General features: G+C 35.9%; 1 protein-coding gene across 4 annotated transcripts in view; it reads left to right on the top strand.

The window, feature by feature from the left end:
* Nucleotides 1–16,256, top strand: part of CEP162 (centrosomal protein 162) — a 98,906-nt gene that overhangs the window by 32,542 nt on the left and 50,108 nt on the right. For all 4 annotated transcript variants that reach the window (XM_073893582.1, XM_025862078.2, XM_073893581.1 and 1 more), the window contains 5 exons: nucleotides 2,254–2,367; nucleotides 6,344–6,535; nucleotides 7,111–7,192; nucleotides 11,667–11,949; nucleotides 12,886–13,144. In XM_073893582.1, coding sequence (XP_073749683.1) covers nucleotides 2,254–2,367; nucleotides 6,344–6,535; nucleotides 7,111–7,192; nucleotides 11,667–11,949; nucleotides 12,886–13,144 — 930 coding nt within the window. The remainder of the gene's footprint in view (nucleotides 1–2,253; nucleotides 2,368–6,343; nucleotides 6,536–7,110; nucleotides 7,193–11,666; nucleotides 11,950–12,885; nucleotides 13,145–16,256) is intronic.

The following is a 16,256-nucleotide window of genomic DNA, read 5'->3' as shown; positions in this document are numbered from 1 at the left end:
CAACCACCACTGTGATCGGTCAGCAGCAATCAACATTGAGGCAAGACTCCACCAGCAAAAAGATTACAACCTGCTGAAAACTCAGGTGGTGGTTGGTATTTTTTAGCAATAAAGTATTTTTAAACTGAGGTATGGACACTATTATAGATGTAATGCTATTGCACACCTAATAGACTACACTTTGGTGTAAATATAACATTTATATACACTGAGAAACCAAAAAAATTAATCTGACTGGCTTTATTGCAATATTTGCTTTATTTCAGTAATCTGGAATTGAACCTGCAGTGTCTCAGTTATGCCTGTATATGGTATTAAAAAACTAGACACTCATATGTAGAGGGATGAAATTAGGCCTTTATCTCACCCCACATACAAAAGTCAACTCAAGATGGACCAGAGGCTTAAATATAAAAACCTGAAACTGTAAAATAACTAGAAGAAAACATAGGAAAAAAGCCTCTTGGCATTTTTTAAATATGACCCCAAAACACAGGCAACAAAAGCAAAAATAGACAAATGGGAGTTCCTCAAACAAAAATGCTGCCTAGCAAAGGAAACAATCAACAGGGTGGAAAGGCAACCTATAGATGGTAGAAAATATTTGTAAACCATATTTCTGATAAGGAGTTGATATCCAAAATATATATGTGAGACTCAATAGCAAAAGACCTGATAACCCAATTAAAACTGAGCATAAGACCTAAATAGACATTTTTCAAAAGAAGACATACTAACACATGTAATGCTTAGCTTCATAAATCAGGAAAATGCAAATCAAATGAGATATCCCCCTCCTACCTGTCAGATTGGCTGTTTATCAAAAAGACAAAAAAATAACATGTTGGTGAGGACATGGAGAGAAGGAAACTTTTGTACACTGTTGATGGAATGTAAATGGGTGCAGCCACTATGGAAAACCATATGGAGGTTACCGAAAGGAATTTAAAATGGAACTACCTTATGGTTTAGTAATCCCACTTCTGGATATATATTTTGAAGAGTTATCTGTACTCCCGTCTTCACAGCGTTATTGACAATAGCCAAGATACATACACAACCTAAATGCCATCGACACATGAATGATAAAGAAAATGTAGTACATGTAATATTACACTGTGAAGGACATCATGCTAAGTGAAATAAGCCAGATGCAGAAAGACAGATACGACTTTTTCTGTGAAAGGGAAGTATATGCAAATCAAACTTCAAAGGCCAAAGGAGTCCTAAGGCTGAAGGAAAAGGCCAACAAGTCCAGCTTGACAAGAAGTGGTTTATTAAGGGAATTTTCAGGCAGAAGCATGTTTTGTGCACCACAAGATGAGTAGATCTCTATAACCCCACTTCCCTTCGTACCTGCCTGTATAGCCCTAGAGGCTGGGAGTACATGCTGAGGGACCACCCAACGGGACAATGTTTAAGAATAGGTGTGGGTCATAGTCCTATCTCCAGGGCAGATCGAGGACTCTATGCCCTGAGGGTGTACTTAAGGATGTGGTAAAGGAGAAGGAAAGAATGTTGGATGGCAGCTGTGCTCAAGAAGGTTTCAGGTCATAGAACAGGTACGGCAGATATGTCCAAGATAGTATTAGTCTTGTTCACCCATGCGTGACCTCACTTACATGTGAAATCTAAAAATGTTAACCTTGTAGAAACAAGAGAGTAGAATGATGGTTACCAGGGACTAGGGGAGGGGGATTGGGGACGATGTTAGTTAAGGAGTACAAAGTTTCAGTTATACAGGATAATTAAGTTCTAGAGATCTAATGTATAACAATACGGTTATAGTTAATATTATTGCTATTGAAATTTGATAAGAGGGGGAAATGTGTGTTCTCACCACACACATACACAAAACCAAAAGATAGGGTAATGGATATGTTAATTAGCTTCATTGTGGTCAGTATTTCGCAGTGTGTACACATATGAAAACATCAAATTGTACACCTTAAATATATACAATTTTTAATTGTCAACTATGCCTCAGTTAAGTTGAGGGTGGAAGAATATTTCTTTTTTGTTCTTTTTCACAGGCCCTTTGCATTCCACATGTAAATGTACATTATACCTGTATATAAGCATAGTTATGCATGTTAATGTAATCATGCTTATTACATATATATGGTTATATGCTCTTTATATGGAAATATTTATCTTTGTTTTTATACAGCTTATATGTGATTGAAAATATTACATTGAAGGAACCATACAAATTTCTCTATATTCCTCTAATTTTTTTTTATATTGTTCTAGTGGTGCTGCTTGATTCCTTAGACTCTGTTGCAGAGGTCAACCTTGATGAACAGGATAGAGCAGCTAAGCCAGAGGCCCTGCCAGAAATGGCTGATAATGAAATGACAGGAACAGGTAAAGGTAGAAAACTGGCTATTCTCTAAATATGTAATAGTTTAAGACTAGTTGACTTTATTTCTAGAGAAATAAATATAATATATAATAACATATATAATAACTATATCAACAATTAAAAAATTTTGGTGGGTTGCTGAGGGAGAGGGAGAGAATCTTAAGCAGCCTCTGTGCCCAGCGCGGAGCTCAGTGTGGGGCTTAAACTCATGACCCTGAGATCGTGACATAAGCTGAAATCAAGCGTCAGATGCTTAACCGACTGAGCCACCCAGGCACCCCAACAATAAAATGTTAATCCCACATTTTTACCATTATTGACAACTTAAATAATCTGAACTTGCCAATGGTGACACTTAATGCTAGTAGGCCAAGTAAAGTGTATGTTTAATAAAGACTTGTTAATGAATGAATGCTGTTGATACAAAGAATAGCACTATAGTGAATATTAATTAATTTTCTCTGCCCCTCCAGAGTATTTTGTTAAATTTGGAACATGTAGGAGAAATGAGATTTCAGTCTCACTTTGCTTTTCTATTGTTCCCTCTTGTAGGAGAAGGCTAAATCACATTCCAAAATTCCAAAATGCCTTGGACCATCTAGACTTTTCAAAAAGTTATATAAAGATCTTTAAGACAATGCCTTTTCAAACTATTAAGGCAGTGGAATCCTTACCTCCAAATGAAATCTCATGTAGTACTCTCTGTGTATTTTATCAGTATAAATATAAACATTTACATTTATTACATTTACTTATAAAGTTGGTGAGAACAATAAGGGTCTTTTGAAATTTTTAAAATCAGAAGTTTTAGACATTTGTTATATTCTTATATCATCGTCAGACCTGTGGTATGTTTGTATATTTTATTTTTGTTGTATAATATTAAGATATTCTTGGTTTACTACATAAATAGTGGCAGCTGAGAAATTTTTAATCAGCTTGCTTTGCAGGTCTCAATTGACTGGTGTGGTCAATTAAACCAATTCCAACATTTGGAACAAAAGAACAATAGAAATGATAAATCACTAACCAACTCTAAACATCTGCTTATATTTTATTTTTATTTTATTTTTTATTTTTTCTTACATTTTTATTGAAGTATAGTGTACCCACAGAAAGTTCATGTATATAATAGTGCAACCTGATGAATTTTCATATACTGAACACACCCATGTAACCAGCAACCAGATCAAAAAACAAAGCATGACCAAAACCACAAAGTCCACTCAAGATCTTATTTCTAGTCACTGCTGTTCCAAAAGTCACCACTGTCTTGTTTCATCCACTTCCATTTAAAAACATAATTATGAGGGTAAAAAAATTACAACAGAATTTTCCCATTCTGTCATGTTATTCATTTACTTGTTATTGAGTCATGTTATTCATTTACTTGTTATTACCCAGTTGAATATTCACCGTAATGAAAGCATGTGCTGAGCACATGTTCCTCAGTGTTACTGCTGTTCAAGTACATGTCGTGTGTGTGTGCTATGGTAGTCACCCTTCATGCACAGTTGTCAGCCAACACAAATTCTTATAAAAGACCAATATAGAGTTAACAGCTTTTCTAATCAGTGATACATTATAGGAAATGCATATACATACAGGATAGTCAGAGGAGCTGCATTCTAAGATGTGCATGAAAACAAAGGAAACAAAAGTTATCACTCTGATGGTTTTCAAAATATTACATTTGCCTAAATGGCACAGTTGAGTGTGCAGATTAATTTCTATTTTTATGTTTTAAAGCACGATTTAAGATGAAATTTCAGTCAAACATCTGTAGAACCTATGATTTTCTCCGAGAAACTATGATTTTGTAAAACATGGTATGAAAACCACTGCTGTAGGTGATAAGAAAAAAAATGTATTACTGAATGAAAAAACTCTTACTAAGATGATTCAAGCAGTTATATAAAGCTGTAGTGTTCTGGTCTTATTTCTTAAATGCTCTTGACTCTGAAATAATTTGATTGTTATTACTGGAAGATAGTAAGTATGATCTTATTGTCATATATAGCCTTGGACTCATAGTCCCAGCTTTGCCAGTTATCAGCTGTGTGACACTGGACAACTAATGCCTCTAAGCCTGTTTCTTCATCTTTTAAAATGAGGCCTTGTGTTGGTCAACTCAGATAATGTATAATGCCTAGTATATTGTTAAGATTCAATAAGCAGTAGCACTATATGGTTCTTATCACTTATTTATAGCAATCCTCTGTTTAATGGTAGAAATTATAATAAAAAACTTGAAGGCATACAGTATAAATACTTATTGGCTGTGGGGCATTGAGTTTACCTACTATTTCAAAAATACACCTGATAAGCTTCAAATCAGCATCTGAACTTGGTTTAAGAACTGAAAAATCAGATGGTTGTTTTGTGGTTTGTTTTGTTTTTTTGTTTTTTGTTTTTTTTACAAAATGTTTCTTTAAGTATTAAGCAACCTCAGTTTAGGTGATACATTGTCAAAGATCATCTTTTTAAAAAGGTATCACTTTTGAAATTCTTTGTGCTTTATTGTATTAGAAAGGTTGGAAGGTCAGATTTAGCCTTTTGCTTATTTTCATTTGTCTCCTGGGTAGGTACCATTTTGTGCTATGCTGCATGATGACAGTATTGCTTCACAACCAGATCTTGCCTCTGCAATGTAGGATTTGACGCTTCTCAACTCCCTAAAGTAGAAAAATTAGGGAGCTTTTGACTTGTAATAATATATTAAATAACTACATAGAATCCTGTCTTTTTCATGTAAAAGGCAGAGAAGTCAGCCCTTTACTGATGAGGCTATATCTACAATTTTATTCTTAAGCATTAATTAATTAATCATGGGTATTAACAGAAGAGGAGACTACTTACCTTATTTCTCTCCTTTTCCCCCCACTCTTCTATGACTCTTTTATTCTTTTCTCTAATTTTAAAAATTCCAGTGTTAGTAATGAAAGGTACAAAATGAGTAAGAAAAATACTTAAAAATTTTTAAATCATTATTATCATTAGAGTCTTCTTCAAATTCTTTTTTCCAGAATTTATTTATTAATTGGTGGGAGAAGGAGGAGATTAATAGGGAAGGAAGAGTGAATGATGACATCAGGTTTTCTGTTTTGGATGACTGGGTGAATAGTGATGCCATTAGCTAAGATGCTTGTAGTAGAACAAGTTTTGTTGGGGAATATAATTAATTCAGGTGCGGCTCAAAAATAAATAAATAAATGAGAGGTTTAAAAAAGAGGACTGAAGATGGAACTGTGAGATGAGCCATTTACCATAAAGGATGGTAAGGTTTTCAAAATATTAAATATTTCGAAATATTGTGAAATATCCACAAAAGAATGGAGAGGTGGCCATCACGGTGGGAAGAACAAGAAGAGGCCATACAGAAGAAACAGGTCCCAGGAAGAGGGCAGTGTCAGATGTCTCACAGGTTTGGAGAGAATTAAAGATGGCTAGATTTGACTATTAGAAAATTGCTTTTGATTATGGCAGTGTATGCAGGATATTGGAACACATACTGGATCGCAAAGTTAGGGGAGTGAATTTCAGTTGAAGAAATGCAGACTACAAGATACTTGGTGGCACTGGGAAGCAGAGAATGCAAGAGTGAGAGTGGTAGTGGTAAGGGAGACAGAATCCTTGAAAGATTTTGTCAGCTTAGGAAATTTGGGAATAGCTTTATCCAGTGTAATGGGGTTGATTAAGGATAGTAAGAAGAGAAGGCAATAACTAGTGGAGTCAGAGTTTATTTACAGTTCCTGCGTCAGGACACATCTCAACTTGCTAAAGAGTTATTGAGCCTGCTCTGATTTTGTACTGTTAGGCTATAGCTCCATATTAGCAAGGGTTGTACTTAACTCTGTAATGTTGTTGTTGTCCCACCAGCCTCATTCACCATTCCGAACACATTAAGGGATGATACTGGTGTTTTTTGTCTTTCATGTATTTGTGTGATTATACTGGAGATGACATTTATTCCAACAGGTGTTTCTTATGGACAAAGCAATAGTGACATTGAAGCTCTCCATCAGGCTTATTGTCAGATAGCCCATTCTTTGGGAGATGCAGACGAGCAAAGAACTGAGAGTAATGCAATGGAAAATATCAAGAGCTCAGTGAAAGATTATCCTCAAGAAAATGAAGAGTCCTCTAAAAACATCTCTACTACAGAATCTGGTAAAAGTTAACTCGAGACCCTCTCCACACAGTCTCTAGTGTGGTATAATTCCAGTGCAGGTTGCTGTAGTGATTGTTTCTCAGTCTCTGAATTTCACTTAAAGGGTTTGTTAAAATGGAATTTGGGAATCAGTGGTTTAACTATAAAGTTAGAGCTGAACATGGGATAAAATTTCAATTCCTCCTTCAGTATGCCTTGGCCAAATTAGGAAATCACCTAAGTGTTTTCACTTTATTTTATGCTTTTCTATACTAAAGTTATTTTTTAAATAGAGAACAGTATTTTGGAATCATCTGAAATATATTTAACAAATGTGTGTGCATGTATGGACATAGCCATGCACATATTTTTGATATTGTATAGTTAGATACATTAAAATATATATATATATTCATATATAAATCAGGAGATTTTCTTGGTACAAGTAAGTTTATAGTGGGAAACTGGGTTTATTGTATATGCCATTTTGTGAACTCTGTCAGTCAGAAAAAATGTAATCTTAGTGGGATTAGACTTTAAATTAAGCAATTCACATGATTTTTTGGGTTGCTATTTTAACTTTTTTTCCTCTTAGATCTGCCCACGGTAGAGGAGCTGATGAAACCTATCAGAATAGATTCCTTTGGTGTCAGTGGTTTTGATGTACAACCTGTCAGGTATGAGGGTTTTTGGAATGAATTGTGCAGGTTGTTTGTTTGTTTATTGTTTTGTTACTGGAAACTTTTAGTCATTTCTTTTACATACTCATTCCTAGTAAATGATTAACGGATAGCTTATATGAGTCTACCTGTGAGTCACTGCTCTCTTCTTATTAGTACTTCTTACTCAGTTTATCAAAATTCTTCTAGTGCTAAAATAAAAAAAATATATATTTTTTAAATAGATGCCACTAAAAAAAAAATGCTGACTTTTTTTAAGTAGTCTGACGGCTTTTTCCTGAAAACTAAATTCCTTTCAGCTTTAAATAGCTCAGGGCAGTTGATTTGAACAGTGAGAGGGACCATGAATTTTATTCTCTATGCATTGTAGACTTGCTTCTTTATAAACCACTTAGTTTTGCACTTAGTCACAGACCAGCCATCCTTTTACAGGGTAAGTGTTTTGGTCACAAGAGCAGCGGGCTTCAGTACATTTTAATGGAAGCTCGTGGAAGCTCGTGGGACCTCGCTGTCATTCTCCAGCCCACAGAGTAGCACATCACAGTAACTTTGCGTTTGTGTCACATCCATCATAACAAATAGGGCAGGCATCTTTATCTGCATCATTCAAGTGATGAAACTGAGGTAAACCAGTTTAATGGTGGAGCTCTCACAAGAACCAGATGATGGTGATGGAGATGGTGGTGGTGGTGGTGATGACAGCTAACATTTTTATCACATGCTTACTGTGGGCCAGGTACTGTGCAGAGTTCTTTACATATTAGATTTCACTTAATCTTATAGCCATTTTGTGTGGTATATTTTATTATCATCTCCGTTTCATAGATAAGAAAACTGAGGCTTAAAGAAGTTAAATAGGGGGGCTTGGGTGGCTCAGTCGGTTTAGCGTCCCACTCTTGATTTTGACTCAGGTCATGATGTCAGGGTTGTAAGATCGAGCCCCGCGTTGGGCTCCACGCTGGGCATGGAGTCTGCTTGAGATTCTCTCTCTCCCTCTCCCTCTGCTTCTTCCCACTCCTCCCCCCAAAAAAAGAAGTGTAAGAAATTGCTCAAGATGATATGGTTATAACCAGGAAACACAAGAAGTCCATGTGCTTAAACACTTACACTGTCAGATCTTTGATCTCCTTGAAATATTTCTGTGAGAAGCCTGTCATTCCCTCCATGTATTCATTTGTTCATTTGTGTTTTCAGCAGACACAGTTTGAGTCCCTCCTTATACTACATCCTCATCATGTAAGTCCACTTGCAGTGATTTCTCATCCTGTTTCTACATTTGTTCCATCTGAGAGAAAACGAGGCAATGAAGCCAGTCTACTTCCTTGCTAAGTCTAGTATTCTTCCACTAATCTGCAGCACTAGTTAGTATGTTTTCAAGGGCAGATTATTCTCACTTATTGATGTTTGGGGCTATGTTAGTATTAATGAAGATATGTGCTTACGTATTTTTGTGTCTTTGTTGGCATAGGTGGAATCATTTTACTAATGTGTAATTTCTAAGTAGAGATTTTTTTCATTTGTTTAAGGTCTAAAAACAAGTATACTTACATTAAAGGCGGAACAATCATTATGGAAATGTCAATAGTATAAACTTTAGTATACATATCTGAAAACTCTTCAGTAAACTGAAGAGTAAATAATCCTGGCTACTAGGATTATTAAAATTTTAGTAGCTAAACATCATCAAAAATTTATTTTTTGTTCACATCATAATCCCATGTGTGTCAGTGGGGTTGGGATGGGACTGTATTCCACGTAGTCATTTAGGGACCCGGGCTACTTTGTCATCAACACATGGTTTTAAGGTTGTCACAGCCTCATCCAGCTAGTTGATAAAGAAAGAAAAAAGGTAATTTGGCACAATTCCTTTTAACTGCCTCAACACAGAAGTATTACATCACTTCAATTCACATTCTGTTGGTAAGAACTATCACATCTAGCTAACAAGGTCTAAGAGGCTGGGAAATAGGATTTGCTTATATGCTCAGAAAGAATAGTTAAATGAGTTTGATAGGCATCTAGTTAGTCTCTACCAGAATCTACCCTTCTAATAACCAAATAATTCATTTTATTCTTCTTCATACACAGACCCACTATCCCATCCCCAAAGCAGACAGCCCAAAGTCCCATTCAGAACTGTGTCCATCTAAAAGACCAGGATTTCCAGGTGAAGCACAGTCTTCTCCAACAGGTTTGAATGTAGCTCCTCACTGTCTACTAATCAATGAATTAAAAACACAAGTTCTCTACTTCCTCACCCCCATCCAGTATATGATAGTGAAACTGCAACAAATACTCCCATTAAGATGGGAAAAATATGAGGAAAATACAGCAAATAATGCAACCTTGAAATCCACGGGAAAGGCCTTATAACAATATGTACACTCTTGCCACAACTGAAGTGGGTTTTGTGGGGAGGCTGTGCCCGTCCTGGAGGATGCATTCCTTTCTTAGTCCACTTCCTGCCTGCAGGTGGTTTTAAGGCTCCCAAATAAGTCTTTGGCTGTTATTGTTTGTTTTATAAATATGGTTGTAGTTTCTTTGTCATTACAGTTCCTTCAAAAAGTTTAGTAGGCTTCTGATCTATTAGTTTCCAGTGAGTCCCATGTGCCAGTAACTACACTTAAAGTCAGTTTGCTAGTCAGAGGTTTTAAATCTGCTTTAAGTATTTGCTTTGCTTGTCCCTCTTTCTTTCTTTTTTTCCTCTCAATTCAGTTGCAGCTATCTGTATATTATTGAGAACAATAACCTTAAGTGTGAAGAGGACTCCTTTAGTATGATCTTTGTCAAAGGACTGAGTCACTCTTTTCAACTTAGAAGTCTCATGAAATCCTGCTTTTTCATAGCATTTTTCAATGCTGAATCCTACTGTTAGGTTCACAGAGAGTAAACCTTAGAGGCACTGAGTTTCTAGACTCTCTCTGTTTTCTTTGATTTCTTCTTATAAACTGGCCCTTTTTTATCCTGAGCTCATATCTTTCTTTTAGTATCTTGTCAAAAGTAGTCAATAGTAGCTAGCACTTAGAAACTCTCCTGCCATTTTTCTTAGCACCCAGACTCAGTAGCCATGTGATCTACCTTATAAACCATTGTAGGTGATTGTTTCGCAAATGTTTTGTCACTGTAAAACATAGGTTGCCATTCTCCAGCTTCTAGTATCATTTTCCTTGCCACCCAAAACCCAGCCACTGAGCCAGTGACACGTATCTTAGGTTCTTGTCACCGTAGCACTCACATTCTAAAGGCAAGAACTAGTTAGTAATTGGCCCCAACTAGATTCAGGGAGGCGAGGAAATGTAGTTTAGTTAGTATGCAGAAAGAACAGGAGACAGTTTTGATGAGCTTCTAGCCAGATTCTGCTACCTGAAGAAGGAAAGAACTATTATATTTTCTGATGATTCCAACTACTTTAGAAAGGCCTAACAATTACTGAGAAGCCGGTCTATCTTACAAGAAAATAGTAGCCTCTTAAACTTTATTTTATAAATGACATCTTATTTTATAAATTACAAAATTAAATGACCTAATAGACCATGATTACTCAGTTTGAAAATAACACTATCCATATTTTTGGAGCCCCTATGCTATACTGATATTTAACCACATGTAGAACATTTCCTTAAGGGATATTTTCTCTATTTTAAAAATTGAGGGGTGCCTGGGTGGCTCAGTCGTTAAGCGTCTGCCTTCGGCTCAGGTCATGATCCCAGGGTCCTGGGATCGAGCCCTGCATTGGGCTCCCTGCTCCGCGGGAAGCCTGTTCTCCCTCTGCCACTCCCCCTGCTTGTGTTCCCTCTCTCGCTGTGTCTCTATCTGTCAAATAAATAAGATCTCTAAAAAAAAAAAAATTGAATGGTCTGAAATATTACATTGTATTTAAGTGTTTTAAACCACAGACATAATTTTATTTCAAGATACTAGTGATTTTCCTGTTTTACTTTAAAATTTTTCCTATCTGTGATGAAATTTATGCTTTTTAATATTTATACTCTATTTCTCATTGACATAAATTATTCTTTAGTTTCTTCTAAAAATGTGTAAAATGTTTTTCATGCCTCAAATGCATGCTGACATGATATTATGGATAAAAGATTAATTACAGAGTTCATTAGAAATTCAATTTTTATTTTTTCTTACACAAAAACAGTCTCAGTCTTGCTTGGTTTGTCTTTCCTTTGAAGTAGGTCTCAGAGTCATCCAGTTTATACTGCATTAAATTATCTGAAATTTAAAAGAGTTATGGGACACTATATGAGTATACTCTGCTAACCAGAATTACAGATAATATGTTTGACATTAATATCCTAATTTGAGTAGTTACAAATATTATATATAAATAATAATATACATAATAAAATATAAATATTTCTTATATTTTGTGTGTGTAAATATATGTGATATGTATGGTATATGTATATATAATTGATATTTGAGGAGTCACTTAGGGTTCATTCTCTGTTTTGTTTTATAGCTATAAGAAACTGGCTGATAGAAAAGAAACTGAATTTGTTAGCCCTTTATCCCTTAAGACAAACCCAAATATTATATCTCAAGAGCCACGAAATGTGAACGAATTTTTTGACAGAAATGAAGAGAATGTGGTTTTACAAAAGACAACAAATAAAGGTATAGAAAATGGCTGTCCAGGAGTAAATAATACAGAAGAACATATAGATAAAATGTACCTTGATATTTTGAGGAAAAAACTATCTGTTGGTCCTTCGTCATTGCCTCAGGGTGACAAAATAAATAAAGTAAGTGTTTATAATCTAAGTTGATTTGAAATATTGATAAATGAAGTTATATAAATACTATTGATAAGTAGGTACTTCTTAAGCTAGTGGGATTGATTGCATACTAACCTCCACATAGATCCTGGATATTTGTGAGCAGTATTTATTACAACATCCCATAGTCCCCAAATTTTAAAATACCACCATAGCATTAGCTTTCTTTTGGAAGCCATTCTTTACATTCTTCATTTGTTTTTAATAAGCATAGTCCAGGATTTGAGTAGCACAAGAAACTAAAGTTTATTCATCATTCTAGTGCTTTTTAAATCTTTCCAGTATGTGTTCTACAAAAGCAGGTAAGTTGGCATTTTATATAAATGCTATTAGCAGCTTTTGAGAAAGTTATATTTCACTGTTCCTTTTTCTTCTGTTCTTGATCTATTCTGATTTATAGTTTCCTTGATCTCAATATTCTGGTTTTATTTTACAGTTACGTGTTTACCATAAACTGTCTCCAGTTTTTTGTGGAATAAGACAGGGTATTAATACATTTTTATCTTGAGACTTCTGGAGAAAAAAAGATAAAATTTTATGTCATCTGAAAACATATTCTTTCCTCTTCTCTTCTATATTAATTCTAGTAATTACACATCTTGTTTTCTGGCAAGCTTATTTTGTTCTCTTATTTTGCTTTGTTTTACTCCTGACTGTGAAGATGTGCTTCAAAATACTAAAATTCTGATGAGTTAGACTTTAAGAACTTCAATGTGTAGTGGTTTGCCTTATAATATAATAATATATATTATATATATATAATGTATGTAATATTATATGTATATAATATAATAATACAAACTATCATTTAGTAATCACTGTGGTTTTGTGATCTGTTAAATCTTCATTTACAACTGTAGTTGAAGTTTATTTAAGTCCTAAAAAGTTGCTACTTGTGTGCAGACTTTTAAACAACTCGGTTCTGGAGAAGAAGGGGCTGTAACTGGTAAACAGGTACCATGCAAGAAGGCCAAAAGTGCACCTCCATTACTTCAAAGAAAACCCCAGAGTGGATTATATGCATCAGTTAGGAGCTCAGGCTATGGCAAATCCAGTTCACCATTCAAGACTTTTCCTACTCTTGAAAAGAAAACTTCAAAGGACATTATGAAAAGCAAAAACTTGAGATCCATTCCCACTTCAAATCAAGCTAGGAAAAAAGGTAATTATGTGCTCTTTTTGTAATAGAGTTCTGTGCATATAGTATATTATTTCACTTTCCTTGTTCTCTGCTTTCCCTATTTCTTTATCTCCTTCTGTGAACTTTTATTTTCATAGGAAAGAATTCATCTTAAGATAGGATATTCCATTCTGAAAGATTCAGTTTACAGGAGGATTTTGGTCATTGTCTCTAGGCTTTCCTGAATGACACTCCTAAAGTATGGGAAGTGAGTAGGAGAGTCAAACCCATCCTCATCTGGTTGACTTTGGAATATCCAGTGTTTACCAGAGAAGAACTACAAATTCAGAATGCAAATGGCAACCTACAAATGAAGGTTGATTATAGAGACTATTTGGATATTGGTTCAGTATAGACTGAGCCAGGCTGGATGTTTTATATAGCACATAATGCGTATTTTTATATATCGCAGTGCCTCTGTTATTTCCTAATGCAGTCATTTATAGTGACAGTAGGAAAGGATAATTTTCAACTTAGGAGCCCATGCAGCTATTAAAAGAATAGAAATGTTCAGATCAAACCAACATTTCTACTGCCATTAAATTCCAGTGAGGAAGGGAGAGCTCTGGAGCCAGAAGCATTTTGTCCTTCCCTTTGTGATTAAATTTAATAGGTGACCAATTTGATCATTGTTATATGGTGATAGTTGTCATGAAGAGAACTGTCCTCACTGGAAAATTCATTTCTAGCTTGAAATGTCTTTCCTTGCTTTTGCCTAAGACAATAGATATTAAGTCCAGGACCACTTTAACTCTATTTTAAATTCTTTAGGCATTAAAGACTCTCTCCTGCCTTTGTGTTGTGTGTATTTGCTGCAGCAACCTGTGCATCTAAGATGAAAAGGAAGGCCAAGGTTGATTTATGTCAGAGTAGAGGAGAATACCAGCAGGAGGTAGTTATTCTGTAGAGACAGGAATATAATTCTGTAGGATTAATGCAAGCATCCTTTCATCTTGTTCTTAACCTGTGAACCTCTAATTCCTTCCCCTACAAAGTCTTTTGTATTGCCTTATTTTCTCTTGTTTTTGAAATGACTGTTCTACATGCAAGTGGAAACAACAAGGAACTAATTAGATAGAAATTCTAGAGTTCAAGAGGGAGGTGTAGACTGCAGATATGATTTAGGAGTTACTGTGAAAACTAATATAGATGGGCGACACCTGGGTGGCTCAGTTGGTTAAGTGTCTGCCTTCTGCTCAGGTCATAATCCCAGGGTCCTGGGATCGAGTCCCATGTTGGGCTCCTTGCTCAGCAGGGAGCCTTCTTCTCCCTCTGCCTGCTATTCCCCCCTGCTTGTGCTCTCTCTCTCTCTCTCTCTCTCTCTCTGGAAATAAATAAATAAAATCTTAAAAAAAGAAAAAAACTAATATAGATGGTTTTTAAACCATGAGACTGACAAAGAGAGTGAGCATTGCCATAGAAGAAAAGCAGACCGAGGCCTGAGCTGTGGGCATGCTAACCTTAGGATGTCAGGGAGAAGAGGAGTAACCTGCAAAGAGAAGAGAGTAAGGTTGGAAGAAACCTGAATATGTGGGATCCTGAAAGCCAAGTAAAGAAAGGAGAATTGATTTATTTGTCAGTTGCTGCTGAAAGAGAAAGGAAAGTGGAAACTGGGAACTGACCTTTGGGTTTAGCATGGAGGAGGTCATCAGTAAACTGGACAGTTCCCATGGTTATGTGGCTGTTAAAGGCGGGCCAAATGAGAATAGGAGGGAACTGGATGCTTTATGGACCAGGAGGAAAGAGTGTAAAAGGCAGAAAAAAATGGGGTAGTAGCTGGCATGGGAAGTAGAGTCAAGGACAGCTTTTTGTTTTGCTTTTATTTTTAACGGTAGGAATAATAGTATGCCTAATAGTATGTTTATGCATTTTGGAAAGATTTGAGTAGATTCATGGTGGTGAGAGGGGAAGAATTGCTAGAGCAGTGTCCTTGAGTAGAGGAACTGTAATGGAATCTAGAGTTCATTGAAAGGATTGGCTCCAGATAGAGGCGTGGACAATTCATCTGTGCAAGCAGATGGGAAAGGGGAGGACGTGACACAGATACGGTGGGTGGGTAGACGTGGTGAAAGAATGTGGATGATTTCTTCTGATTGCTTCCATTTTCTCTGAGAAATAAAACATAGTATCATTAGCTGGCATTGAGGATGGGGTAGGAGTGTTAGAGGAGAGAAGAGAAGAGATGAAATAGCCATCCTGGAGGACTAGATTGCCCGCAGCAGAGTCTTCTTTAAGTTAGTGATTATGGATTTAAATTGATACCAGGCAACGTATTTGTGTGTGTGTGTGTGTGTGTGTGTTTGTGCATGTCCACATTTTGCTACATGATTGCAGGTGTTGGGTAGTTGTATAGTTGGATTTACCAAGAAGAGTGGTATTTGCCAAATGAGTGCAATGAACTGAGAGGAGCAAGAAGAGAGCTAATGGTGTAGGTGGACTTCAAATTGAGTAAGGAAGAAAGGACATCAAGTGGTGTCATACAGTATGAAACAGGTAGGATCGACCGTCTATGAGTACTGTTGGGGTTAAAGGATTGATGGAATCCAAATACCAGAGGGCATGAAGTGGGAGCTAGGATTGATAGAGAAGAAATGCCTAAGACTGAGATTAGAAGTGATTGTGTTACTAGTAGAGAAACGGCCTAGAGTATACCAATGGAAGTAAGTAGCTGAGGTGGAGAGGTTAAGTATAAGGACCCAAGAGCCAAGGGTTGAAAGGATCACTGTGAGTATATTGAAATTACTAAGAATGAAGACAGAAGTAATGTCACAGTGGGTGGAAAAGAAACGAGGGGCGTGATTGAGAGGTTGATAGAGGAAACCAACAATACCTTTATGAGTATTTTTTCCTGTTTCAAAATTTTATGGTATTTGTGACTACCAAAATAAAAATAAAACAGTAGAATTTATATTAAAGTACAATGATAAACCTTGACTGTCCTTTTTCATACTAAGTTACTTTTTTTTCATTAGACTTATGATTTTTTAAATCTCTTTTTATTGTAAAATTCCCCCAGAGCAATTTTAGTTTTATTCAGAAGAATTTTAATTCCTTTGGGATTGTTGTTACTTGTCACAGGTTGGGTTCTCCAACA

The sequence above is a fragment of the Callorhinus ursinus genome, unplaced genomic scaffold (assembly GCF_003265705.2).
Source record: "Callorhinus ursinus isolate GAN/ISIS: 27379988/994484 unplaced genomic scaffold, GSC_fseal_2.0 scaffold6, whole genome shotgun sequence".
NCBI classification, from domain to species: domain Eukaryota; kingdom Metazoa; phylum Chordata; class Mammalia; order Carnivora; family Otariidae; genus Callorhinus; species Callorhinus ursinus.
This window is presented reverse-complemented; position numbering and strand designations above follow the sequence as displayed.